Source organism: Heteronotia binoei, chromosome 12 (genome assembly GCF_032191835.1).
Source record: "Heteronotia binoei isolate CCM8104 ecotype False Entrance Well chromosome 12, APGP_CSIRO_Hbin_v1, whole genome shotgun sequence".
Classification (NCBI taxonomy): Eukaryota; Metazoa; Chordata; class Lepidosauria; order Squamata; family Gekkonidae; genus Heteronotia; species Heteronotia binoei.
This window is the reverse complement of record NC_083234.1, coordinates 21,404,190-21,431,080: the sequence shown is the minus strand read 5'-3', so window position 1 is coordinate 21,431,080 and position 26,891 is coordinate 21,404,190. Positions and strand designations below refer to the sequence as shown.

Sequence of the window (26,891 nt, the reverse complement as noted above, 5' to 3'; positions counted from 1 at the left end):
GCTAAAGATGCCAGGGTTTGGTGAGAAGAAGAGATTGGATTTATAACCCGCCCTTCTCTTGGGAGTCTCAGAGCAGCTTACAATCTCCTTCCCTTCCTCTCCCCACAACAGACGCCCTGTGAAGTAGGTGGAGCTGAGAGAGTTCTGACAGAAATGGCTCCTGAGAGAACTCTGGCTGACCCAAGGTCATTCCAGCAGTCGCAAGTGGAGGAGGAGTGGCGAATCAAGCCCAGTTCTCCCAGATTAGAGTTGACACACTTAACCACAATATCAAACTGAGGTGTTTTGTAGGCAGACACGCAGCAGGGAAGGGTGGGAGAAGCCAGGTCATCAAGGCTCTTCATTTGTTTAGGAAACCACAACCTACCAAGAGAGAAGGTTCAGGCATTTAGAAGAAGACGACAGCAGATTTATACCCCGCCGTTCTCTCTGAATCAGAGTCTCAGAGTGGCTTACAATCTCCTTTATCTCCTTCTCCCACAACAGATATGAGGCGGGTGGGGCTGAGAGAGCTCTCAGAGGTTGAGATCAGGTTTGTACAGGGGATGTACAGATATATCCTTTTCTGCATGTTGCCAATGTGAGCCTTTTCATTTCTCCAATTTCTGCTGCTTGCATTCCATTGTTTCTTTTTTGCCATTTATGCACACTTGATGCAAAAATTAAAATTAAATGTTAAAATTGTCTTAGATAAAAGGGAGGGGGGTGACAGGGGAAGAAACCTAAAAGACCCATGGGTTTCAATTTGCACGAGGGAGAAGAAAGGTTGAAAGTAGGATGACTATGCTGAAACCAAGAGATTGCAAACCTTGGAAAGATCCTACTTTTCACCAGCTTAGCTATCCTGGTGCCCTTCCAAGAATCCAGATCATCTCTATTCCTCCATCCCAAGCACACAAAATAATCCTAAAAAAATCTTACAGTTGCCAAGAGTCCTTAGGGAGAGCGAATGACTACCAAGACATTTACGTTTGTGGTGCAGACACAGAATTAGTTTTCTTTTCTGCTATTTATACCCCCCCCCCCGGTCTTTTTCATTTATGTCGCTTTGGTACCCCCTGATGGTAACATCAGGACTCAGCAACCAAGCTCTGCAAAGCAGCCACATTCGGGTAAACAATTGCCACCTTTGAATCCTGCTTACACATAAAGTAAACATACAGGAAAGCCAGTTTGGTGTAGTGGTTAAGTGCACGGACTCTTATCTGGGAGAACCGGGCTTGATTCCCCACTTGCAGCTGCTGGAATGGCCTTGGGTCATCCATAGCTCTCGCAAGAGCTGTCCTTGAAAGGGTAGCTTTTGCGAGAGCTCTCTCAGCCCCACCTACCTCACAGGGTATCTACTGTGGGGGAAAAAGATAAAGGAGATTGTAAGCAACTCTGAGACTCTGATTCAGAGAGAAAGGCAGGGTATGAATCTACGGTCTTCTTCTTCTAAATGGTGGAATGAGACAGCATGGGTTAGTGATTGGTAGGCCTCATTTGGGGCAGGAGCTCACAGGAGCAGAGCTTCAGAACCTCTACATTTTATGGTGTTCTTTCTTACCTCCTCCCACCCAATACTTGCTTCTGGGCTCCATTGTTCAAACCCTCTGTGAGAATTTTGCTGAACTCTTAAGATTTGACAAACTTTCTAATATGGTTCACACAAAATAATGGGAAAATAACCAAAACGCATAAAGCAGAGTGATGGAAATCTTCATCATGCCACTGCGGCCACATGGGAGAAAGTAATTTTTAAAAGTATGATCGGAGTAAGGTTTTATAATGTCAATTCTAATTCAAGAAGCATTTTAAGGTAGATGCTGAGCTGATATAATTTAGTACACCTTCCGGTGATGTCAGAGGTGTGTGGCATATGCAAATGAGGTGCAAATGAGTTATGCTAATGAGCTCCAGCGCCCGTTTTTCTATGAAGCGACCCCTAGCGTCTGAGTAGGACCTGGAGTAGGACCTGAAACGACCCCTTAGTGTCTGAATAGGACCTGGAAGACTCAAGTTCAAATCACACTTCATTATGGAGCTTGCTGGGTAACCATGGACCAGTCACACTCTCTCCGCTTACATTCCCCCACTGGGTTATTTTGATGATAACACTGGGGGAGGGGTGGGTGAGAGAACCAAGTCTGCACCCCTCATCTCTTGGGGGAAGGCCAGGATAAAAAAATAAATCAAAAGCACAGAACGAACTGTACCACTGCAACTGGAGGGTCATGTTTTGGGAGAACAAAGTTTGAGTCCAGTGGCACCTTTAAGACCAACAAAGTTTTATTCAAGGTAAATAAAACTTGGTTGGACTCAAACTTTGTTCAGCTGCTTTAGACCAACATGGCTAACCCTAACCCACCTGAATCTATGTCTTGGAAGATTCCACTACACTAAAAACTCCCCACAAATAGAAAGTCAGCACAGCAAATAATGTGTGTGTGTGGGGGGGGGAGGCGGAGAACAGAACTTGGTAGGGGGGTGGTTGTTGTTAAATTTGCATGGCTTTTTTCCGGTGCAAAGGAATATCAAAACTGGAATCCACCCCCGGCAGTTTGTAGTGGCACGGTCTATTCTGCTACCTCAGTCTCCTGCGTGTGAGAGTCAGGCAGAGGCAAAGAATCCCTGTTAGGAAATGAGGGCAAGAGGGAGAAAGACAAGTCAAGCCCTCTGAAGTAGAAATGAAGCTCACCTTGATCGTCGCTGTCTTCAGCGGGCTGCCGCAGCATCTCCAAGGGATTTGAGTCTTGAGTTGCCAAATCGTCAAAAGTGTCTCCATCTCCTTCACTCTCCAGGCCTTCCTTGAGCATCGCTTCCAGAAGCTTCTCCTGCTTCTGGATGAAGGACTCCATTCTTGCTAGGGACAAACCTTCCACCACCTAAGGAAAGCATGAGTATGTCAGTTTCTCAGAACTCCAGAGCAAAACAAACGAAACTCTCATTCCGGAAAAGCCGCCATCTTCTCCAGTGATTCAAAGGCAGGTTTTGGTAATCCCAAGAATGGATGCTGCCAAATTCTGCAGTCACTATTCTGGATGCTGCCTACTATTCTGAGTCACAAATCCCTGTTTTATGTTGGAGAGGAAGAAGAAGAAGATATTGGATTTATATCCTGCCCTCCAGTCCGAAGAGTCTCAGAGTGGCTCACAATCTCCTTTACCTTCCTCCCCCACAACAGTCACCCTGTGAGGTGGGTGGGGCTGGAGAGGGCTCTCACAGCAGCTGCCCTTTCAAGAACAACCTCTGCCAGAGCTATGGCTGACCCAAGGCCATTCCAGCAGGTGCAAGTGGAGGAGTGGGGAATCAAACCCGGTTCTCCCAGATAAGAGTCCGCACACTTAACCACTACACCAAACCGGCTCTCCAGTCTGGTGTAGTGGTTAAGTGTGGTGGACTCTTATCTGGGAGAACCAGGTTCGATTCCCCGTTCCTCCATTTACAGCTGCTGGAATGGCCTTGCGTTAGCCATAGCTATTGCAGGACTTGTCCTTGAAAGGGCAGCTGCTGTGAGAGCCCTCTCAGCCCCACCCACCTCACAGGGTGTCTGTTTTGTGGGGAGAAGATATAGGAGATTGCAAGCCACTCTGAGTCTCTGATTCAGAGAGAAGGCCGGGGTATAAATCTACAGTCTTCTTCTTCTTTTCCCACGTGCAAATCAAAAACACAAGCCTTTATTTTTGCACCATTTTCTGTTTCTTCATGACACATTCCGCTCCCCACCCCTATTTCAACACAGTTTTTACCATTTTTGTTTCAAATGCATATAACTATTTATTGAATTCATTTATATCTTGCCTTTCACTCCAACAGGAACCCACAGTGGGTTACATCATTCTCTTCTCCATTTTATCCTCACAAAAACCCTGTGAGGTAGCCCTGACCTGGACAGCCCAGGCAAGTCCAATCATGTCAGATCTTGGAAGCTATAAGCAGGGCCAATCCTGGCAAGTCCTTGGATGGGAGACCTCCTTGGAATACCAGGACGGGAGGCAGAGGCAGGCTGTATCAAGCCACTTTTCTGAACAACCTCCATGCCTCAGAAGAGGTCACCAGAAGACAGCCATGGCTTCCAGACATGCACAAGGACACACACAAAATAAAAATGAAGAAACCTTGTGAGGTAGGTTAGGCTGAGACAGTACAACTGGTCCAAAATCACCCAATGAGCTTCAATGGAACAACGGGGGATTCAAACTTGGGTTTGCTAGGTACTAGTTTAACACTGTTAACCACTACACCACACTGGCTTTCACTGAATAAACTTCAAATCAAAACACTGCCACAGAAACACTTCAGAAAGATATCCAAAAGAAACACAAGAGGGATATTTCAAGCCCCCAATCCTCACTGAGCTTTCCTCAGAGACGTGATAAACTTACAGAGGTGCCTTCCCTCAGGGAGTACGCAATCTTCTCTTGTGTTCCAGCCACATTTAACACAGGGGCAATTTTACCGGATGAGAACCTTAGCTTGGACCTGTGAAAGAGAAAACCCCAACATTATTTCAGAGAAATATTTCTTTTTGATAATTTAAACAATTATTTATGGCATTTATCACCTCTGATTCGCCTCTGAAAGAGCTTGTCCAGACATGGATCTGAAGGGGGGGTGGTACTAAAGAAGCATGCCGTGTAACATGGCATGAAGCGATACAAAAGTCTGAAAGAGTTACCACCTGCTCACACATACAAGTTAAAGCTTTGACACATCAGCTGAAGGTAAAATGTGCCACTGAGTTGCAACAGACGAATGGAGACTCCATGAAGTTCCACCTCTTGGAGTTGTCAACTGAAAGGACAAGCAGAGGCGGGTTTGATTCCCCACTCCTTCACTTGCAGCTGCTGGAATGGCCTTGGGGTTAGCCATCGCTCTCGCAAGAGTTGTCCTTGGAAGGGCAGCTGCTGGGAGAGCCCTCAGCCCCACCCACCTCACAGGGTGTCAGTTGTGGGGAGGGGAAAGAAAAGGAGATTTGTAAGCCACTCTGAAACAGCCAGTTTAGTGTAGTGATTAAATGTGTGGACTCTTATCTAGGAGAACTGGGTTTGATTGCCCACACCTTCACTTGCACCTGCTGGAATGGCCTTGGGTTAGCCATAGCTATGAGTTGTCGTCCTTGGAAGGGCAGCTGCTGTGAGAGCCCTCTCAGCCCCACCCACCTCGCAGGTTGTCCGTTGTGGGGGAAGAAGATAAAGGAGATTGTAAGCCACTCTGAGTCTCTGATTCAGAAAGAAGGTAGGGGTATAAATCTGCAATTCTTCTTCTTCAATGCTTTTGCTTTCTGCACTGAAAATGTGCTCCATGAAGAGGACAGCACAGCGATGTCCCTAAGTGCACTCACTAGGAAGCAAGTCTCCTTAAACGTCAGTGGGATTTGCTTCCAAACATACACAGGCTCAGGATGCAAAGCAAACTGCAAAATTCCCTCTATGGAATCTACACGCAGGGAGAGGCTGGAGTAATTTGGAAGGGTCTTCTGGCTTTCTGAAGTAAAAGACTCTGTTTATATGCGAAGGAATGTCATATCCAGCCAAAGTGGTTTTTTTCTTTTTCTTTTAAAAACACACCAGATTTCATTTTGTTTATCTGATGGCTTTAATGAAGCGGAATCCTGTTCCAAGAACCGCGTCCCAGATATGGCTGCAAAAAGCACGGCATTTCACCCTGTTCTAACCAAGAATCCCTGACCGGCCAGTCATCTACAGAAATGGCAAACATTTCACATGGCCGGTACCAGTCTGCTGTTCCTCTGGATAAACAATGCTAAGGATTTGCTGGCTCCCACATCTCGTGGCCTTTGAAGAGCACATGATGCTCAGGGTAAAAATACGACCCTTTGGAGAAACCGAAGGATAATCTCATAGGATTTATTTCTCCTGCAAATGCTCGTTTATTCAAGGAGATGACTCGAACGGTACAAACATTCCTGGGTTCTATCGTCTCATGCGGAGGTACACAAATACATGAGGCGGCCTTGGTGTAGTGGTTAAGTGCACGGACTCCGGGAGAACCGGGTTTGATTCCCCACTCCACCGCATGCCCTTGCTGATGTGACCTTAGGTCAGCCACAAGTTCTCTCAAAGCTGTTCTGCTCAAGAGCAGTTTCTGTCAAAGCTCTCTCAGCCTCACCTACCTCACGGTGTAGTCTGTTGTGGGGAGGGGAAGGGAAAGGAGATTGTAAGCCGCTCTGAGACTCCCTAGGATAGCAAAGGGCGGGGTATAAATCTAATCTCCCCTTCTTTATACTGAGTCAGGCCCTTGGCCCAACTAAGTCTGTGCTGTCCACTCAGACTGGCTGCAGCGCTCCAGGGTCTCAGGCTGAGGTCTTTCACAGCATCTACTTCCAGATCCTTTTAACTGGAAATGCAGGGGATTGAACCTGGGACCTTCTCAATGAAAAGCAGATGCTCTACTACGAAGCCACAGCCCCTCCCTTACTGTACTGTTAAACATCCAACAGTTGTTGGGTGCTAAAGACCAAGCCTTGAATTCAGCAGGAGCTCACAGGAACACAGTTCCTGAACCTTTCTGAGGGTTCCCCCTCCTCCTCCCCACATACCTTGACCATTGAATAGTAGGTGTAGCTGCATAACAATCCCTGGATGAGCTCCACAACCTATTTTTCTACAAAAATGACCCCTGTTGAAGACTATGCGACTGTTCCCTCACAACCCTCCCTGAAAGAAGAAAATGAGCATATTAAGGGAAAAGGTTCAGATCAGCTGTATCCCCAACGTTGTTTTCTATCCACTTGTTTTGTATTTTTGGCCAGGGAACACTCAACAGACACCCCTCCTCCTTGACGAGGCTGCTGATGGCTCTACAACCCATAGAAGTTATAAAGGGTTGCCAACCTCCAGGTGGCACCAAGAGATCTCCTGCCAGTACAACTGATCTCAAGGTAACCCAGATCAGTTCCCTTGGAGAAAATGGCTGCTTCAGAGGGTGGACTTAATGGCATTATATTCTCCTGAGGTCCCTCCCCTCCCCAATCTTCACCCTCCCCAGGCTTCACCCTCAAAATCTCCAGGTATTTCCTAACCCAGAGCTGGCAACAGTAACTATCTCCTGTAAGCCCTCAGCCATCTTTAGTCAGCAGAATACGAAAGAGTTAGAGGCCAACGCGAGTGCGAAGTACTTCTGAGCAGCGAGGGCAACGCAAAGTGCTACCGAGTGGCCATCACTTCTCAGAGTACGAATCTTCCACACAGAAGGGGGCCAACCTCAGACCAAAGGAAGTGAGCCTCAAGGGTACCCTTACTTATTTGTCTTCTGGGACTTCCCATCCACTTCCGCCTCACTCAAGTCTTCCGTGGGGCTCTGAGGCTCAGATCTGGGGAACGCCGTCTTTAACGTGTCCACAATGGCATTCATCACAATCTGAAACGGACCACAAAGAAAGCCAGAGAGGTCAGGACCATCTTAAGAAGATTACTAACCACTCAACCCTTGTTATGAGATGTACCAAGAGCCCCACAAAAAGATTCCTTAAGACAGGCGTGTCAAACGTGAGGCCTGGGGGCCAAATCAGGCCTCCAGAGGGCTCCCATCAGGCCCACGAGCAAAACTGCTTCCTTCTCCCTCTCTCTCTTGCTTCCTTCAGTTATTAGCGACTATTAAATAAAAAACTGCATGAGTGCTAATCTTTTAAGCATGTTTTATTTAAAGGTTTTCAAAAAAACAAAATCTTTGTGTTTGTCTGTGTCCTTTATAAAGTTCATGTCTCCACTACCTGGCATTACATTTTATGACACACATGGCCTGGCCCAACAAGGTCTCAGTTATGTCAGATCTGGTCCTCATGAGTTTGACACCCCTGCTTTAAGAGACCCTTTTGTGTCACAGTTGGGACATTCTAACATTCAGAAGGAAACGCTCAAGGTACTTCCTGAGGGGTTTTCTGTTATGATACCCCAGCAACTTGGCCCCTTGGAATTTTGTGCCATTAGCTTCACCAATACCACCACCACCTCCTGCCTCTGTATGTCACAGGCATCCCACGGAGGGTGTGTATAAAATGGGAAATAAGGTCCTTGTTCCTACTGAGAAGACCAAGTAAGGCTGGAGGAGTGTTTGCCCACAGTGCGACTCACAGGAAGCTGCCTTCTACTAAGTCAGACTCTTGATGGACACTGTCTACTCCCAACTGGCAGCGGCTCTCAGAAAGAGATCTTTCACATCAGCTCCTGACAGACCTCTTTCACTGGAGATGCCAGGGATTAAATTTCAGACGTGCATGCGAAGCAGATACTCTACCACTGAGCCATGGCCCCACCTCTGGTCCTTACTAAGTGAAATGCACGACGTTTTCCTCACAGGAAGAGAGCTGGTGGAGCCAAGGGCCTTGATGGCCAGATGACACATTTTGTTGTTCCACGGCTCGGGCTTTGGCTCCCCAACCTATCACTCTAGTCTCATGGCAGCACCAGTCTCCCAGTCAGGAATTCTATTTCTAAGGGCACACAGAGAGATAAAGCTTTTTGCCTCTTCCGTTGTGTCATTTTCCTAAGATGAAATAGCCAGGGGGAAACTAATTGCTTGGATGGCGGACTGAGGGTCCCAAAGAGAAATTGTTCATGTTACCTATAACTTGGTTGTGTGACTGTCAAACTCCTCCGACTTATGGTGACTCCATGAATCAACATTCTCTAAAGCATCCTATAGTTAATAGCCTTGTTCAGGTCTTGCAAACTGAGGGTTGTGGCTTCCTTGATTGAGTCAATCCACCTCATGTTGGGTTGTCCTCTCCCCCCCACCCCGCCCCCACTGATCTCAACTTCTAGCTTTACTGTTGTTGTGTATGAGGATCAAAGTGAAGACTGCTATGGATATTCCTGCTGAGCTCATTGGAGTCATAAGGACTGAACTTGGGGACCCAGGAACAATAGGCAGCAGGATTCAAATCCCTGCTGCCCTGCACCAATCACAGGCCCCCTGCTGGTTTGAATGATCCAATAACGTGCTTGCGCGAGAACCCTGAGTTTCTGAGAACCCCAATGGCCCCGTTGGCCCATTTCTTCAGTCTTTTAGCGCAGCCCTATACTCGCTGAACTTAATAAAGAGCTATGATCACTACCACGTCGCCTCTTCCTTGTGCTGAACCCACTATAGTATAGCTGTCTTTGCCAGTGACATCTCCAACTGGCAAGAGATGTAAAATTACCAAAAATTTTGAATTCCTCTGGAGAGGGGAGTTTTCTTTCTCTCCCCCCCCCCGCCCCAGAAAAAATGGCTGGGGGGGGGGATTGAAATATAGGCAATACTTATTTCCCTATGAAACCTTAACTGCTTCTACTGATTTAACAACAAGAAATGCTTCATTTATAGCTTAGTTAGTATATAAAATGGTACCATTTGGGATATTTATGGAATCTAAAATTCTAAACGTCTTTTTTTTTGTATGAGGAAAAAATGCATCATTTATAACTTAGCATGTAAAACTGTACCATTTGGGATATTTATGGAATTTAAAATTACAAATGTATTTGTTTCTTATGAGGAAAAAAGAGGAAAGTTATTCAATATTTGATAAAAAGCTGCAGAGCGATGCCCCCTTAACATTACCATAGCACACATTTCTTTAATTTTTGCCACCTGAGAGATTGGGGGGTGGGGGGAAGTGAAGGTAAAAAACAAATTCTGCAGTAAACAAAAGAAAGTTATAACTTGGATAGACGCTCTCTCAAGGAATCACAACAGGGAGGCCTATCAGCATATTCAGATATTAACCTGAACTTTATAAAATAGAGAACACTGAGCTCTTTTCAGTCCTCCCCAAATTCCTCAATTCTTCCCATCAGAAAAAAAAAAATAAAGGGGAGAAAAGTCAAAAAGGAAAAAAAAGGAGGGGTGGTGTAGTGGTTAAGTGCGGGGACTCTTATCTGGGAGAACTGGATTTGATTCCCCACTCCTCCACTTGCAGCTGTTGGAATGGCCTTGGGTCAGCCATAGCTCTAGTAGAGTTGTCCTTGAAAGGGCAGCTGCTTTAAGAGCTCTCTCAGTCCCACTCACCTCACAGGGTGTCTGTTGTGGGGGGGGGGGGGAGGAAAAGAAGATTGTGACCGCTCTGAGAGTTAGAGTATAGGGTGGGATATAAATCCAGTATCATCATCTTCTCCCCCACCCCTTCACATCTCTTTGTCTGATTCTTTCAGCTGAAGAAAGCAGGGATTGAACCTGGAACATTCTGAACACAAAGCAGAACTCCATCAGCCAGTTTAGTGTAGTGGTTAAGTGTGCGGACTCTTATCTGGGAGAACCGGGTTTGATTCCCCACTCCTCCACTTGCACCTGCTGGCATGGCCTTGGGTCAGCCATAGCTCTGGCAGGGGTTGTCCTTGAAAGGGCAGCTGCTGTGAGAGCCCTCTCCAGCCCCACCCACTTCACAGGGTGTCTGTTGTGGGGGAGGAAGGTAAAGGAGATTGTGAGCCACTCTGAGACTCTTTGGAGTGGAGGGCGGGATATAAATCCAATATCATCATCATCATCATCATCATCATCTTCTTCTTCTTCTTCTTCTTCTTCTTCTTCTTCTTCTTCTTCTTCTTCTTCTTCTTCTTCTATCTCAATGGTTGTAATTCTTGAGAATGTTAGAAAGCAACACAATTGGCAGGACTGAGCACGCTACCTTATCAATCCTGGAGACCACAAAAGGCTTCTTCACAAAGGCAATCCTGGCATCTGTGTTCAAGGCAAGGAATTCCTGCATCTCTTCGCTGTTGGTAATCTCAGGAATAGCACACAATTGCTGAAAACAACCAGAGATATGAGTTTAAGGGCACATCCAGCTTCCTTTGAACCAGGGCCAGCAACACAGGTTCCTCATGCCAGCTAGAGGGGGGACACAATCCCTTCCCTAGGGGTCCCCAACCTTTTTGGAGCCAGCAGACACTTTGGGCATTCTGACATAGGGTGGTGGGTGCAACTACGAAACAGCTGCTACATGAGGCAGCGCCACACACACGACCAGAGGAAGCCCATGTGCAGGGCAAAAGAAGCACAATTTAAGGAAGCACACTGAAAAAGAAGAATAAGACAGAAAATAAAACCAACATTGTGGCAGCTGCTGATGCTGAATCTGCACAGCCAATGAGATATCCAGTGGCCAATCAGAAATGGCCCCTCTCTCTCAAAACACGGTGGGAACCAGGTATCACTGGGTGCTTGCCATTGGCACCCACAGGCGTTACATTGGGGACGTAAACTCTACTCAACCACACGTTCCCCAGGCTTTTGTTCTAAGTAAGCCAAACCCATTTCCCTACTGGGGAAGCCTCTGCATGAGGCTTTCTACTCAGTACTGACACCATTCACTTCATCATTTATTAATTTTTTCCCCCAAAATGGACATATTCCTCCCATCCCTCACCCAGATATCATCCCCCCCCCTTTTTTTAAAGTTCCTGGTTTACAGGAACGTTTGGAAATTCCATCACCATCCCTGTAGCAATACCTTTCCAGGCACACATTCAGTGGTGCCATGGCCTCCCCTTTATTTAGATGTGCAACTTACGAGCAGGGGTGGAATTCTAGCAGGAGCTCCTTTTTTGCATATTAGGCCACATACCCCTGATGTAGCCAATCCTTCAAGGGCTTACAAGGTTCTTATTTGAAAGCTCTTGGAGGATTGGCTACATCAGGGGTGTGTGGCCTAATATGCAAAGCAGTTCCTGCTAAAATTCCACCCCTGCTAGTCCCCTGTGCAAGCACCAGTTGTTTTCGACTCTGGGTTGACGATGCTTTCACGTTTTCATGGCAGACTTTTTTTACGGGGTGGTTTGCCGTTGCCTTCCCCAGTCATCTACACTTTCCCTCCAACAAGCTGGGTACTCATTTTACCAGCCTCAGAAGGATGGAAAGCTGAATCCTGGAGCCAGCTACCTGAACCAGCTTCTGCTGGGATCGAACTCAGGTCATGAGCAGAGGGCTCCGACTGCAGTACTGCAGCTGACTGCCTGGCGCTCTCTTGGTTGCCTGCCTCCACCGTAACTTTTAGTAGTAGTATAAATACGGTCAAAGACCAATCAGATAGAATATACATTCTAGACATAAACATACATTCAGAATAGAACATACAAGTATAAAATCAACCTCGGTTATATACATCCGAGTTCCAGCTTTTTAAGTCTTAGGGTTAATAAACCAGTTAAATACTTCCTCCAATGATTTGCTTCCAGGATCTTATTATAGCTTGCATAGCAAATTTTGCCACATTTAGGGTAATCTCTTGATCTCTATCAGCTAAAAGCTTATCTAAATAAAATTTGGTATTTCACTCCAGAAAATAATTACGGATTGGAGTTCAGAAACGGTGGCTGGTATCCTACCAATCAACAACTCTTCCTCCAGCCTGCAGAGACTCCCTTCAGCTTAAGCAGATCATCTACATTATCTTTTTTCAAAAGAAATCCCAACTGAATACATGTAACTGCTTTATATTGTATCAGGTCCTACTAAATCAGTATTGTCTACTCAGACTGGCAGCAGCTCTCCAGGGTCTCAGGCTGAGATCTTTCATAATACCTACTGCTAGATCCTTTTAACTGCACATGCTGGGAACTGAACCAGGGAACTGTCTGCATGACAAGCAGATGCTCTGCCAGTGAGCAATGGCGGCTCCCTACCACATATATACTTGAAGCTGCCTTTTACCATTGGTCAATCAAGGTCAGTACTGTACCTGATGGCACCTGAGGTTTTTGGGGGGTTTTCTGCCACTGTGTGATACAGAGTGGATGGGCCACTGGCCTGATTCAACATAGCTTCTCTTATGTTCTGTCTGCTCAGTTTAGCAGTAGCTGTCCAGGGTCTCAGGCAGAGGCCTTTCACATCACTTACTGCCAGATCCTTTTAACTAGAGATGCCAGGGATTGAAACTGGGACCTTCTGCATGTGAACCAGATGTTCTTTTGCTGAGCTGTGGCTCCTCTACCAAGCTGGAACCCTTCTTCATGTTTAGATTTCGTTTTTCTTTTTTCATGTAATGCAAACATGAGTCCCTGCTGCTTCAAGGGAATCAACAGTCATTGCAACAAATTCCAGTTGACAAGTGTGGTGAGACTGAATAACAGGGGCTCTGAAGGGGATAACTGATGCTTTGACTACAACATAGCAGAACAACTTGAGTTGAAAAACAGAAAGCACCTCAGGCTAGTATTTTAGGAGAAGAGAAGCTTTGGTTAGGAAAGGGTTCACACAGATTAAACACCTGTACCATTCCCAATTCACAAGGGGGGGAGTGGGCTAAGAAAACAGCTAGGCCTCCTTTGTTTCTTTATAAATCCTATAACTTTATATTGAACGTATGAATCTGCCTTATACTGAATCAGACCCTAAGTCCATCAAAGTCAGTATTGTCTACTCAGACTGGCAGTGGCTCTCCATGGTCTCAAGCTGAGGTTTTTCACGCCTATTTGCCTGGATCCTTTATAGTTGGAGATGCCAGGGATTGAACACTTGGGACCTTCTGCTTACCAAGCAGATGCTCTACCACTGAGCCACCGTCCCTCCCCTATTCTCAATCACATTTTCAACACCTTAGAGAAGATGGCATCTAAGCCAGAAGATGGTAGAACAAGCAGGGCTATTCTAGTTGGGATGCTATTTTGTGTCTCAAGATTTCGCACCTACTTAAATTGAGAGGGTACATAAGAACATCAGAAGAGCCCTGCTGGACCAGACCAGTGGTCCATCTAGTTCAGCATCCTGTCTCACACAGTGGTCACCCAATGCCTCTGGAGGACCACCAACAGCGCATAGAGGCCAAGGCCTTTATAAAAACTACAGAACAGTCCAGCTGGATCAGACCAGTGGTCCATCGAGTCCAGCATCCTGTCTCACCTAATGGCCAGCCAGTTCTTCTGGATGGCCGACAACAAGGTATAGAGGCCGAGGCCTTCCCTGGATCTTGCCTCCTAGCTCTGAGATCCAGAGGTTTAGTGTCTCTGAATGTGGAGGTTCTCCTCAGCCAGACTTATCTTCCCTGAATCTATCAAATCCCCTTTTAAAGCTGGTTACATTCTCTAGCAGCGAATTCCGCATTTTAATCACTCTCTGTGTAAAGTAGTCTTTCCCTACCTTCAGGAATGATTCCAAGAGGCTTTTTCTGGCTTCCACTTTCTCTGTGTCCATGTTCCCAAAAGGAAGATCAGGAAAGAGCTTCTTTGGACCTTTTACATCTCGAGGGGGGGAAAAAATAAATCCATGAATCTCATACCACCTTGAACAACGTTAATAAAAGACATTTTTTTTTTTCAGTGAGGTGTAGTGGATGGAGAGTTGGACTAAGATCTGGGAGACTTGAGATCAGATCCCCACTCTAGGTGAGCGCAGACCAGTCACTCCTTCTGATGAATCTACCTCACAGGGCTGTCGTGAGGACAACATGAGGGAGGGAACGCTGCTTGGGAAAGGTGAAATAAAAATGTGCTGCTCAAATCCCAGCTAAAGTCTCCATAAATGGAAGGATTTCTGTCCACAGAACCACAACCTTCTGACCCCACTCTTCTGCTGGTATGGAACTTAGCACCAAAAACTGTTTTAAAATTGTTTAATATTTAAAGTGCAATTGTTAATTTTAATCTGATCTTGTTGTAATTGTTCTTATTGTTTTATGGTTTTACTGTTTTATTCTGGATATTTAATGTTGTTAGCCGCCCTGAGCCTGCTTCGGCACAGAGGGCGGGATATAAATGCGGAAAATAAATAAATAAATAAAATGCCCACAATTGTGTGCCAAATAAATAAATAAATTGCCAAAATATTGTTCTTTAAAATAATTGTTGTTTAAAGAACAAAATAAAATATTGTTCTTTTAAATAAATAAATAAGATATATTAGCCTTATAAATAAATAAAATATATTAGCCTTAGTCAACTGTGTGTGAGGAGGGGAGGGGAAGATCAAGATGAATGTCATGGCTACAATATATCAACATATACCATATACAATATATTTGGGGAGGGACGATGGCTCAGTGGTAGAGCATCTGCTCGGTAAGCAGAAGGTCCCAGGTTCAATCCCTGGCATCTCCAACTAAAAGGGTCCAGGCAAGTAAGTGTGAAAAACCTCAGCTTGAGACCCTGGAGAGCCGCTGCCAGTCTGAGAAGTCAATGCTGACTTTGATGGACCCCCGGTCTGATTCAGTATAAGGCAGCTTCATATGTTCATATGTTCCTCAACAGTGTTTTCTCCTTCAAGAGGTCAGCAGGCTAAAATTATTTTTGTAAAACAATCCTCAGACTAGAACCTGAATGTATTTTTTTAAAAGAAAAACTACCTAAAATGTTACTAACCAATACGATACATTTATTAATTGCATTTTAATATTCCCAGGCCCTGACCCGGATGCCTCAGGCTAGCCTCTACTCATCATATCTCTGAAGCTAAGCAGGGTCAGCCCAGGTTAGTACTTGGATGGGAGACCACGAGGAATACCAGGGTCACTATATAGAGACAGCAGGCAGGCAATGGCAAACTACCTCTGAATGCCTCCTGCCTTGAGAAAACCTATGAGGTCAATGTAAGTCAGCTGTGGTTTAGTGGCATTTTCCACCACCAATATTATAGGGACGGCCGGGCTGGCAACGTCCCTATAAATTTGGACCGGGCGTTGCAAGCCGTGGCTGACTGGCTCAGGCTGAGCGGGCTGAAGTTGAATCTGGCGAAGACTGAGGTCCTTTGCGTGGGCCGCGGCGGACCGGGAGGGGAGATTACCCTACCGACTTTTGACGGTGCGCCACTGATACCAGTGCGCAAAGTCAAGAGCCTGGGAGTGCTACTGGAATCCTCCTTATCAATGGAGGCCCAGATAGCTGCCACTGCTAGATCCGCCTTCTTCCATCTCAAGAGGGCGAGGCAGTTGGCTCCCTTCTTGGAGCGCAGCGACCTAGCAACTGTGATCCACGCAACGGTCACCTCGAGACTAGACTACTGCAATGCCCTCTACATGGGGCTGCCCTTATACCGAACACGGAAACTTCAGGTAGTCCAGAACGCGGCGGCCAGGCTGCTAGTGGGACTACCACGGTGGGAACACGTGCGGCCTGGGCTGCGGGATCTGCACTGGCTGCCGGTTGTGTACCGTGTTCGCTATAAAGTGCTGGTCATTACCTTTAAAGCCCTATATGGCCGAGGACCTGCCTACCTAAGGGACCGCCTCTCCCCATATATTCCCCAGAGAGCACTAAGATCCAGTTCTCAAAATCTGCTAACAATCCCTGGGCCAAGAGAGGCTAGACTGAAGACTACCAGGGAGCAAGCCTTCTCCGTAATGGCCCCTCGATGGTGGAACCATCTTCCAGAGATGATACGAGCCCTGCGGGACCTGAACCAATTCCGCAGGGCTTGCAAAACATTTCTTTTCCAGCTTGCCTTTGAAATAGAACCCGGCTAAACTGACGTGTAGTTACCTAGCCATCTTGTGGACATCATAACTTATAGTATTTATAGCACCTATTTTATCTATTTTATTTAATTATTTATGTAACTGATTATATTTAAATTGTTGTGTATATTGTTTTATTTGAATCATGGAATGCCATGTCTGTAAGCCGCCCTGAGCCCGCCTTTGGCGGGGGAGGGCGGGATATAAAAATAAATTTATTATTATTATTATTATTATTATTACCAGCCATGCAACTGGCAGCATTTCAATCACTCAGATTAATTCTACCACTATTCTTTCCCAGGGAAGTGGATAGACAGAAATAATAGTTTACTCCACATAAATATTTAAGATTATTATCCAGCTTGCCTCCACGCTTGTTGACTGTTCAGTACTACAGAAGAGAGCTTCCTGCAATACTTTATTTTTTTACAAGCCGTTGAGCTGAACCGAGTTACCCAAAAAGGCGGAAATAAGCAAAATTTGGTACTAACTTTTTATGAACTTCCGGAGATCTGGCTTCTCCTCCAATCGGGTCTGCAGGTTCAAGAATTCCCGGTATCTCCGGTTCACTGTGTGGTACGCCACCTGCTGGAGGCTGCTGGTGTTCTCGCTATCCAATGTTGTCTCATACTGTTGAAGACAAAGGAGATGATACTCAGCCTTGGAACGCAAGTAACTTTCTCCTGTGTTACCAGAACTGTATAAACGGCACAGAAGGCACAAGGGCTTTAGAGGAAGAACTACAGAGTTCCACTTAAAAATGGCAGCCTGCATCTTGGAGAGGCTCACAGCTTACCCATTCATGATAGAAACCACTGGCCAACTGCAAACCCCACTATCAGGCAAGGTCCCCGGCTGAAACACGGGACATTGGGAAATATAGAAGAGCTGCAACTGGCATGTCAAAGAGCCATTTTTTTTAAAAAAGAAGAGTCCTGATAAATCGGATCAATGGTCCATCTAGTTCAGCATCCTGACTCACCCAGTGGTCAACCAGTTCCAGCCAACAACAGAGCCTAAAGGCCAAGGCCTTCCCCTCATAAGAACGTAAGAAGAGCCCTGTTGGATCAGACCAACAGTCCATCTACTCCAGCATCCTGTCTCACTCAGGGGCCAACCAGCTCCTCTGGATGGCCAACAACAGGGCACAGAGGCCAAGACCTTCTCCTGACGTTGCTTCCTGCCTCTGGGATTCAGAGGTTTAGCATCTCTAAATGTGGAGGTTTCCCTCAGCCACCATGGATAGTCACCAATGATAAGACTTATCCTCCACGAAGCTATCTAAGCCCCTTTTAAAACTGTTTATTCCTGTGGCTATCACTACATCTTTTCTGGCAGAAGATTCCACATTTGAATCACTCTCTGTGTAAAATTGCATTTCCTTTTGTCTGTCCTGAGCCTACTGCCCAACAGCTTCATTGGAAGAACATCACTGATTTAAAAATTATGAACAATCCATGCTTCACTGTCATATTGATAACGCAGAATCTACTTAGCGACCAATTGTCCTACCCAGTCATTCCTGTTATTTTTGGAAGTCCTGCCTTGGTTGCCCCTGCCATCTCAAACTAGATGCATGGTGATCCAAGGAAGGGCCACTGAAACTTTGGAATTCCCTCCCTTCCATCTGTCTCTCTTTATCAGAGCCACTTTGGTGTAGTGGTTAAGAATGCAGACTCTTATCTTGGAAAACCCAGTTTGATTCCCCACCCCTCCACATGGACCTGCTGATGTGACCTTGAGCCAGTCACAAGTTCTCTCAGAGCTGTTCTCACAAGAACAATTCTCTCAGAGCTCTCTCAGCCCCACCTACCTCAATCACAGGGCATCTGTTGCGGGGGGGGGGGGGAAGGGAAAGGAGATTGTAAGCCTCTCTGAGACTCCTTTGGTTAGTGAAGGGTGGGATATAAATCCAATCTCTTCTATCAATGTCCCAGCAGGTGATGACTTTTTTGCTTCATCTGGCTATACCCCCAAATAACAGTTACCGGCCCTCCTTCTAGTGCTGTTCATGAGTTTTATATTGAAACATTTTATAATTTTAACTATATCTGTAATTAGTCAAATGTTTGTTTTTTAAATATTCACTGCCCTGTGGACCCTAATTGAGTGGAAAGGCAGCATAAAAGTGTTCTAACTAAATACAATCTGCCTATCCATTCATAACATGAACAGAGGAACTATTTGGTTACCTTGACTGTATACAGGGTGTACGGGTGGAACCCCGTTCCGCTGTGTTCTCGGGCAGTGATGGTGCCAGTTATTCGCAGGTTCTGGATGACCACTGGACCATCTGGGCTACTTAGTGGCTCAAAGCTGAAGGTGCCCATGGGAGCAGTGGGGGAAGAGGACAGCAAGCCTGGCAGATCCTGAGGGCAGTGGACCAGGCCTTCAGACGACACCAAGTCTTTCCCCAGGTAGGACGGCCGCCTCGAGAAAGACTTCTGGGAGTCCTCCAGAAGAGCCGTAAGGGAAGCAAAGGTCTCCTCCTTGTCCGTGGCTGGTTCGATCTGGATGTCAGGGCATGGGCTCAGGGAAGGGCTCCGGAGGTTGGCTTCCAAGCTACAGCCATGACTGTTGTCTAAGAACTTGCTTTTGATTCCCACCCCATCTTCTTGATCCAGGCGACTGGGCCCCTCCAGAGCACCGAGGGAGTCTGTGAGGAATTCCTCTGTGGACATGAGGACCATGGAGCCAGAGTCCCTTCCTACATCCGACATGGGGGATTCCACTTCCAGATCCTCACAAGGAGGGAAGAAGGATCCCAAAGTATCTGGCTGAAGGCTGGATGCAGACGTGCTACTGGCTCTCCTTCCATCTATGTCAGAGCTCAGTTCTCTGCCGATGGACTCTTTCCTTTCCAGTTGATGATACTCCAAAGCATCCATGGTGTCAAAGACTGAAGATTCAGAACCTCTGGGAGACAACATCCATACCTCTGGGATGGCTTCTGATGGAAACGGCAGTGGCAGTGAACTGGGTACCACGAGCTGGGGCGGGGAAAGGGCTGGTTCCAGGGGCAACCCCACGGCCTCTTCTTTCCCCTCGGCTGTTTTCCCACCAGCCTTGGAGAAGATCCCAATCAACAGGAGGTTGAGCCAGTCAGGGTCTGCCATCTTGTTGATCATGGGCAACAGCACATTGCAAGTCACGAGCTCCACCACCACGAAGCGTCCAGTCCTGGTTTCTAGGTGTGGTTCGGGCACCAAGATGCGCAGAAGCAAGTCCACAATACGCCGGGCATAGTCCACCTCGTTTGTGGGGCTCCGAACTGCAGTGTGTGGGGCTGACAATTCACAGTACTCAAGCCAAAGGCGATTGGCTCTTTCAGCCGGGTCATCGAATTTTCTCACCAGTGCCAGCTTTTCCCGGGCTTTCTTGTAAGCTTGCAAGTGGCAACCACCGAGGAGGAGCACCTTCTGGGTCAGGGCTTGCTTGTTCACCAAGGCCAGCCTCCTCTTCAGCTCCTGGGCGAGGCTCATCATGGCTTTCTGAACCTCTCGCTCGAAGTTTTGCTCCCGGCTCACAGCACTGTACCAAGACGACACAAAGTCCCGAATGATCTTCTGGATCATGTTCTCGATCTCCTCGTCCAGCTCTTTCTCTGCCTCCAGGTTCGGGGGGTAGGGTTCCAGGAGAAGGAACCTCTCCAGGTGGACCCGATTGCGAGTTCCGATCACTGCCTGGGAACCAAACCATCCCCCCAGCACTGCCAACAAGCCGGAGAGGATGCAGAGCAGCCAAACGTTCACCAGCAAGTGCACAACCAGCAGCCAGCCCAACAGGGCCCCAAAGGCGATCAGCTTCCTGTTCCCCACCATGTCATTTAAGCTCACGCCAGGGTCTTGGACTCTTAACATCTTTGTATTTTAGTTCTCCTTTAGAACAGTGAAGAGCTCCTCACTCCTATGCAAATCATGCAACAAAAGTTTATAAATTATTTTTTTAAAATGCATACAATAGCTTTAAAGGGGGGATAGGGTTGCCAACCCCCAGGTGGAGCCTGGAGATCTCCCGCTTTTACAATTGATCTCCAGCTAGCAGAGATCAGCTCCCCTGGAGGAAATGGCTGCTTTGAAGGGTGGGCTCTGTGGCATTGTACCCTGCTGTGGCCCCTCCCCTCCCCAAACCCCACCTTCTCCTAGATCCACCTCCAGAGTCTCCTGGTATTTTCCAACCCATACCTGGCAACCAATGTTCCTTCGAAGCTGTGGAGACTTGTGAGCAAAAATTCTACTTTGTGAGCTACTGGCATTAAAATTGTGAGCTACTGCATAAATTAGCTTGCTCTAGCAGGGGTGGACAACGGTAGCTCTCCAGATTTTTTTTGCCTACAACTCATATCAGCCCCAGCCAGCATGGGGCTGATGGGAGTTGCAGGCAAAAAAAAAACATCTGGAGAGCTACCGCTCTAGGACCATTTTTCCTGAGCGGAGACAAAAATATACGAGCCAGAAGCTAAAAAATTGTGAGCTAGCTCACACTAACCTTGCCTAGAGGGAACACTGCTGGCAACAGCGGGGGGGGGGGGGCTCGTTTCTTGCAGTTTCCCCACCTGCGAGGATTCACATTAAATCATTTCTCGGCCATCCCCAAGCGGCGCCCGGGGAAAAGCTGCAATGGACGGAGAAGTGTCCCAGCCAGGGATCTCGTTTTTTGCTCCCGCATTGGGAGGCTCCCAAGGACTTCTGCAAAAGGCAGGCGAGATCCAAACTGGTGGCCCTCCTGCTTGCAAAACCCCCCAAGTTGCCCTCGTTGCAAAACTTGGCCCCGGCAGGAGTTGTTCCGCCAAGTTGCTTCTGCAGCGACGCCGGCTTCTCTTGCGCGCCGCTCCCTCGCCAGGCGCCACCTGCGTCACGGGCTCTCCAAAGGCGCCGCCGGGCAGTTCCACCGCCTCCCTGCCGGCCGCCCTTCCGCCTCCTCCCCCAGGATCCTCGCAACCGGCGGGGCTACGAGCGCCCCCTCTGGCCAGAAAGCCCGTCGCAGGCACCGGCCCGAGAGCTTCCTGGGTCTCTCTGCCGAAGAGAGGTGAGCGCACAAAGCCAGGCGCGCGCGGGGTTGGGTTTCTCTTCGTTGCCACCTAGCGCTCAGAGCGCGGCACCGCATGGCGACAGCAACGGCAGGCGGAGAGGAGGAGAAGGTTCAGCCGGCCTGGTTGCTGCGCCGGTTTCGTCCAGCGCCCCTTCCGTTTGGGCATTTACAGCGGAAGAGCACAACCCTCCGTGTAATAAGAACCTCTTAAAATGCACACGAAAGCTTATACCCAGAATTAAACTTCGTTGGTCTTCAAGGTGCCATTGGACTCAAACTTTGTTCTGTCGCTTCATAATATTTGAAAGGTAAATTCAGGTGGGCAGCCATGTTGGTCTGAAGCAACAGAACAATGAGTCCAATGGCACCTTTGGCCAGTTTAGTGTAGTGGTTAAGTGTGCAGGCTCTTATCTGGGAGAACTGGGTTTGATTCCCCACTCCTCCGCTTGCACCTGCTGGAATGGCCTTGGGTCGGCCACAGCTATGGCAGGAGTTGTCCTTTTAAGGGCGGCTGCTGTGAGAGCTCTCACGGTGTCTGTTGTGGGTGGGGGGCGGGAGACGATATAGGAGACTAAGCCGCTCTGAGTCTCTGATTCAGAGAGAAGGGCGGTGTATAAATCTGCAGTCGTCATTGTCTTAAGACCAAACTGTGCATGGACACCTCTTCAGTAATATTCCCTCTAAGCTGCAGGGTTTTGTGAGCAAAAATTCTACTTTGTGAGCTCCTGGCAAACTTGTGAGCTACTGCATAAATTATTGTGCTCTCGGGTCATCCTTCCTGAGCTAAGACAAAAATGTGTGAGCTGGAGGCTAAAAATCTGTGAGCGGGCTCATTCTAACTCAGCTTAGAGGGAACACTGTTCTTCAGGTACTTGAAGTGTGCCTGCACATAAAAGTTTATACTCAGAATTAAACTTTGTTGGACTCAAACTTTGTTCTGTTGCTTCACAGCTACCCACCTGAATCTACCCTTACAATGTTAAAGGGGGAAAAACAGAACTATAACTGGTATATGAAGAACCCTCTTTTTCTTATGGCATACCTGGGAAAAAAGATAATTTTGCATTTAATTAAATACTGTGTTTTGTTTCAACTACATTTTATTTACTTACATTGTAATCCTCTTTCCCTCAAAATGGGGACCCAAAGTGGCTTACAACATCCTATCCTCCATTTTATCTTCACAATAACTTTGTGCGGTAGACTATGGGGGAGTGTGTGACTGACCAAGGTTACCCAGCAAGTTCCCATGGGAGGGTGTGGATTTGAAACTGGGTCTCCCAGAGCCCTCTCTGCCAGTTTGTCCAGCAGGCATCACAATAGTTGTTCTAATATATATTTGTTGCTTGTCTGTCTCACAGCTAGGCTGCCAATCTCCAGGTGAGATGTGGTGATCTCCCAGAATTATGAGTGATCTGCAGACCACAGAGAAAATGTCTGCTTTGCAAGTTAGTCTCTATGGCGTTATACTCCACCTCAATCTCATCCCAAACCAGACCATTCTTCCATTTAGCTCAGTATTGTCTGCCCTACCTGGCAATAGCATTCCAAGGAACTGAATAGCTGTCGAGCAAAAGGACAGTCTTGTATACTAATCACAGTATTGGACTACTATGATATGGGTCACCCTGGTTCAAATTTCCCTTTACCATGGAAGGTTGCTGGGTGATCTTGGGCCTGTCACTCTCATCCTAACTTACCTCACAGGGTTGTTGTGGGGATAAATGGAGGAGAGGAGAGCGATGTCAACAGCAGTTTTAGACTCCCATCCAGGCATGCATACATTTTCCTCAGCATCCATCATCTCTATGGTGATGCCAGCCATTGAACCAAGAGTTCTCTACATACAAAACTCTTGCACTGGCCATGAGTTAGAAACAGATCCGTCTGTGCTGGAGAAAGCTGAGTTACTGCTGATATTTATGTTTTCCAAGGAAGAAAAGCTACTGAGCATAGTGCCTCCTAAGAGGATCAGACAGATCTCTCTGTGTTGAATTGCTGCTGGTGTTTGAGCTTTTCCATGGGAGACCAGCCATTGTTTGTTTGCCTGTTCTGGGAAGCCTTTTGATGCAACCAAAAATCTGTGTTGTATCTAGTACAATTTATTGGGATATTTGGTTAATATAGCAGAGTTTTGACCAGTCATAGAAGAGTGCAGTAAATAAATCTCCCAAGGAGTATATGGCAAAAGATAAAAACATATAGTTATTCCAGTAGATTTCCATTCCCATTCAGGTTGCAGTCAAAAGGAGAGAGAAAGATGTCAAACCTAAAGAGTAACTTCTCTATCACAAATGGGCAGCTTGTCTGGCATCACTTGTGTGGGAGTATGAGGGCACTGCATCCAGAGAGACCTGCAGAGGTGTGTGTCTCCATGGAAGGCCATAGGAAGTGAGTGAGAGGACAAAGCGAGCAAGAGAGAAGGGGTCAGGGGGCAGCTCCCAGGTTAAGACAAAGAAGGTAATACCTTATACACACTGAGCGATGTAACTCCTAACATCCAGGCATGCTGAGTCGCTCTAACACAACCTCCTTAAGTCTGCTCTCACACACCCAGGATGAGAGGACAAGGCTTCCCATTTCCACCAGAGTGAAGCAGCCCTCAATCTAAGACCAAGCATGTTAACTCAGATGAGATGAGTTAGATGAGCGCAGGTCTTTTCTTAACCATGTCCCCTCCAGTTGTACATTCTACTGCAGATGCCGGTATCCACTGATTTGTCTACTGTAGCTTTAGGGTTGCTTCTATTGTGCGTGTTTTATTTTTATCACCCTCCCCCCTTTCTATGGAGCTCCAGGCAACATCCAGGCTTCCCTTCTCCCTACTTTATCTTCCCAACAACCCTGCAAGGGAGGTGAGGATGGAACTGGCCCTCTGTCACCCAGTGAATGCTGTGGCTGAGTGGGGCTTTAAAACCAGGCCTCGAGCTCTAATCACCCTGCCACACAGATCTCTGCTCCCGTTTGCTGCTTCTGAACATTTAGCTTTTGAAGAAGTCTATAAAATCTGTTCTATGCTGCCAACCGGCATTGCCTTTCAAATTATTAAAATGCAGGAAATCAAAGGATGCTGGCATCCATGGGGGCTGTGAGCTTCTCTCACGCCTGCCTGAGCAGTTCTCCAAGACCATCTCTGGATGCCCCCTGCCTAGGGTTGCTGGCAGGGCTTTTTTGGGTAGAAAGAGCCTGGCAGGAACTCAGTTGCATAATAGGCCACACCCCCTGATATCACCATTGTTTCACACAGTGCTTTTTGTAGAAAAAGCCTAACAAGAACTCATTTGCATATTAGGCCACACCCTCTGTCACCAAGCCAGCCGGAACTGCGTTCCTGTGCGTTCCTGCTTTAAAAAAAAAGCCCTGGTTGCCAAGTCTGTATTGGAAAATACCTGCAGACTTTGGGGGTGGATCTGGAAGAGGACAGAGTTTGGGGAGGGGAGGGGCCTCAGCATGGTGCAATGCCATAGAATCCACCCTTCAAAGCAGCCATTTTCTGTAGGGGAGATGATCTATTTTCTGTAAGAGAGAGAGGCTGCTAAGAAAAATCACTATCTGTTTTAATAGCACCAGGATGTTAATTTTATTAATTTTATTAACTTTATTAATTTTAATTCAATTGTTAAATTAGTTATTGTTTCGAATATTATTGTACTTAATGTATTGATTTAATGTTGTTAGCCGCCCTGAGCCTGCTTCGGCGGGGAGGGCGGGATACAAATAAAATGATGATGATGATCTCTGCCAGCTGGAGGTCAGTTGTAAAAGCAGGAAATCTCCAGGCCCCACCTGGAGGCTGGCAACCCTACCTTGCTAAGGTGAGAGTTGGGGGGGGGGGCTTCCAGGCTGTTCCCTCTAGCTCTCAAGCATTATGCAGCACAAACTATCATAATAACCTCCTTTGCATTTGCAACGCTTGTTAAATTGGTTAGAGTTCACCTGCAACAGGTGACACAGACAACATGTACTCTTTGATGGAAATCCCCCTCACTGTCATTCTCCGATGGGCCAAGCAATTCAAAAAACCCTACAGTGGAAACCCCCTCTTCCCATATGGCAAATTGTCCTCAGTCAGAAGAAGAGTAAACCATCTTCTTCCTTCAGGAAACCAAACAGGGAGGAGGCTGAGAAGAGGAAGGGGCTTTTGCTGTCCAGGTATACTACTGGGCTTTCCAAGGGATTCCCCCCACCCCATAATTGGTTTTGCACATATTAAGACACTTTCAGGGTTTCCACATGGTTCCGTTCTGCACTTGAGAAGGATCACCACCCGCAGCCCCAGGAAAGACACTGAACAGCAAAGGACGGCCTGGTGAAGACAATGCTTTCAACCACAGTTAGCCTGCATGCAGAACAAGGGGAAGAAATGTGCCGTTCTCTCTGGGGAAAGGTAATATTTATCTGGCAAGAGATGAGTGCATTCCATGGAAGATGCAACTCTCTCTCTCTGTGTTAAGTGCTGTCAAATTGCTCTCAACCCTATGAACCAATGGCCTCTATAACATCCTGCAGTTAACAGCTCAGTTGCAAACCGTAGCTTCCTCGATGGAGTCCATCCATCTCATGTTGGGTCTGCCTCTTTTCCTGCCGCCTTTAATTTTTCCTAACATCATTGTCTTTTCCAGTGATTCTTGTCTTCTCAAGATGTGAGTAGATGCTACATATAACAAATGTCTTTACAATTCTATGACTGGATCTCCAATGCGGTGTCTGGGAAAGGAGTAGGAATATGAATCAGACCATGGGGGGGGGGGGGCTCAAGATGGGAAGGTTACTCTTTGTACAGTAAGCAGTTTGAGGGCACTTTGCACACACGGTTTCTCCAACAGTGGGAGGGTTTCTGGTGTCCTGGCCCCACTGATGGACCTCCTGATGGCACTTGGGTTTTTTGGCCACTGTGTGACACAGAGTGTTGGACTGGATGCGCCATTGGCCTGATTCAACATGGCTTCTCTGATGTTCTTCAGCTGGATCCCTCCTTCTGCTTTTAACTGCAGTCAGGGGACAACACAGGAAGCCATATTTTTGCTTGCCTTTGGCTCCCTGTCAGAGTTGATAGCACCCTGGCGTGGGGTTGTTTTGATCATGGATCCAAGGAGATGTAAAAACCTGTTTCCCAGAACCTCAGTCCTGATCCTTACCAAATTTCTCTGTAGCTGCCTTTTGAGGTTAAAATATATGTGAAGAGAATTGATTTTGATAGGGATGCCAGCCTCCAGGTGGGACCTGAGAATCCTATGGAATTATAGCTCATCTCCAGACTGCAGAAAGGAAAGGGATGCTTTGGAGGGTGGACTGTATGGCTTTGTACCCCACTGAGGTCCTTGCCCTCTTCAGGCTCAACCTCCAAATCTTCAGAAATTTCTCAATTTGACTCTGGCAACCCCCAAAAGCCCATCTCCTGCTGGAGACTGGGGGGAACAGGCAAATCTATTTTGGAATGGGTGGTGTCTTGACTCTGTGTCTGGAGTCTCCATGGGAGTGCAACTGGGCT

The 26,891-nt window shown here is 47.0% G+C and overlaps 1 protein-coding gene across 1 annotated transcript; it reads right to left on the bottom strand.

Annotated features, from left to right (window-relative positions):
* Positions 1-340: 340 nt before the first annotated feature.
* On the bottom strand, positions 341-21,227 carry LOC132580704 (sorting nexin-19-like). The gene is made up of 9 exons (XM_060251703.1): positions 20,925-21,227; positions 18,562-20,275; positions 16,861-16,999; positions 14,059-14,159; positions 10,610-10,729; positions 7,244-7,362; positions 4,365-4,461; positions 2,678-2,864; positions 341-363 (listed from the first exon to the last, which is right to left on the bottom strand). The coding sequence occupies exons 2-9, from the start codon at positions 20,227-20,229 to the stop codon at positions 341-343; spliced, it is 2,454 nt and encodes an 817-aa protein (XP_060107686.1). The 5' UTR covers positions 20,230-20,275; positions 20,925-21,227.
* Between the last annotated feature and the right edge of the window lie 5,664 nt (positions 21,228-26,891).

Bases quoted from the DNA above. Each gene is read 5' to 3' on its own strand.
- LOC132580704 (XM_060251703.1), bottom strand. From the start codon at position 20,229: ATGTTAAGAGTCCAAGACCCTGGCGTGAGCTTAAATGACATGGTGGGG. The intron at 4,462-7,243 runs GTAAGGGTACCC...TCTCTTTCACAG, and splicing joins AAGTCCCAGAAGACAAATAA to GTCCAAGCTAAGGTTCTCAT. The intron at 364-2,677 runs GTGAGCTTCATT...CTCTCTTGGTAG, and splicing joins TGAAGACAGCGACGATCAAG to GTTGTGGTTTCCTAAACAAA.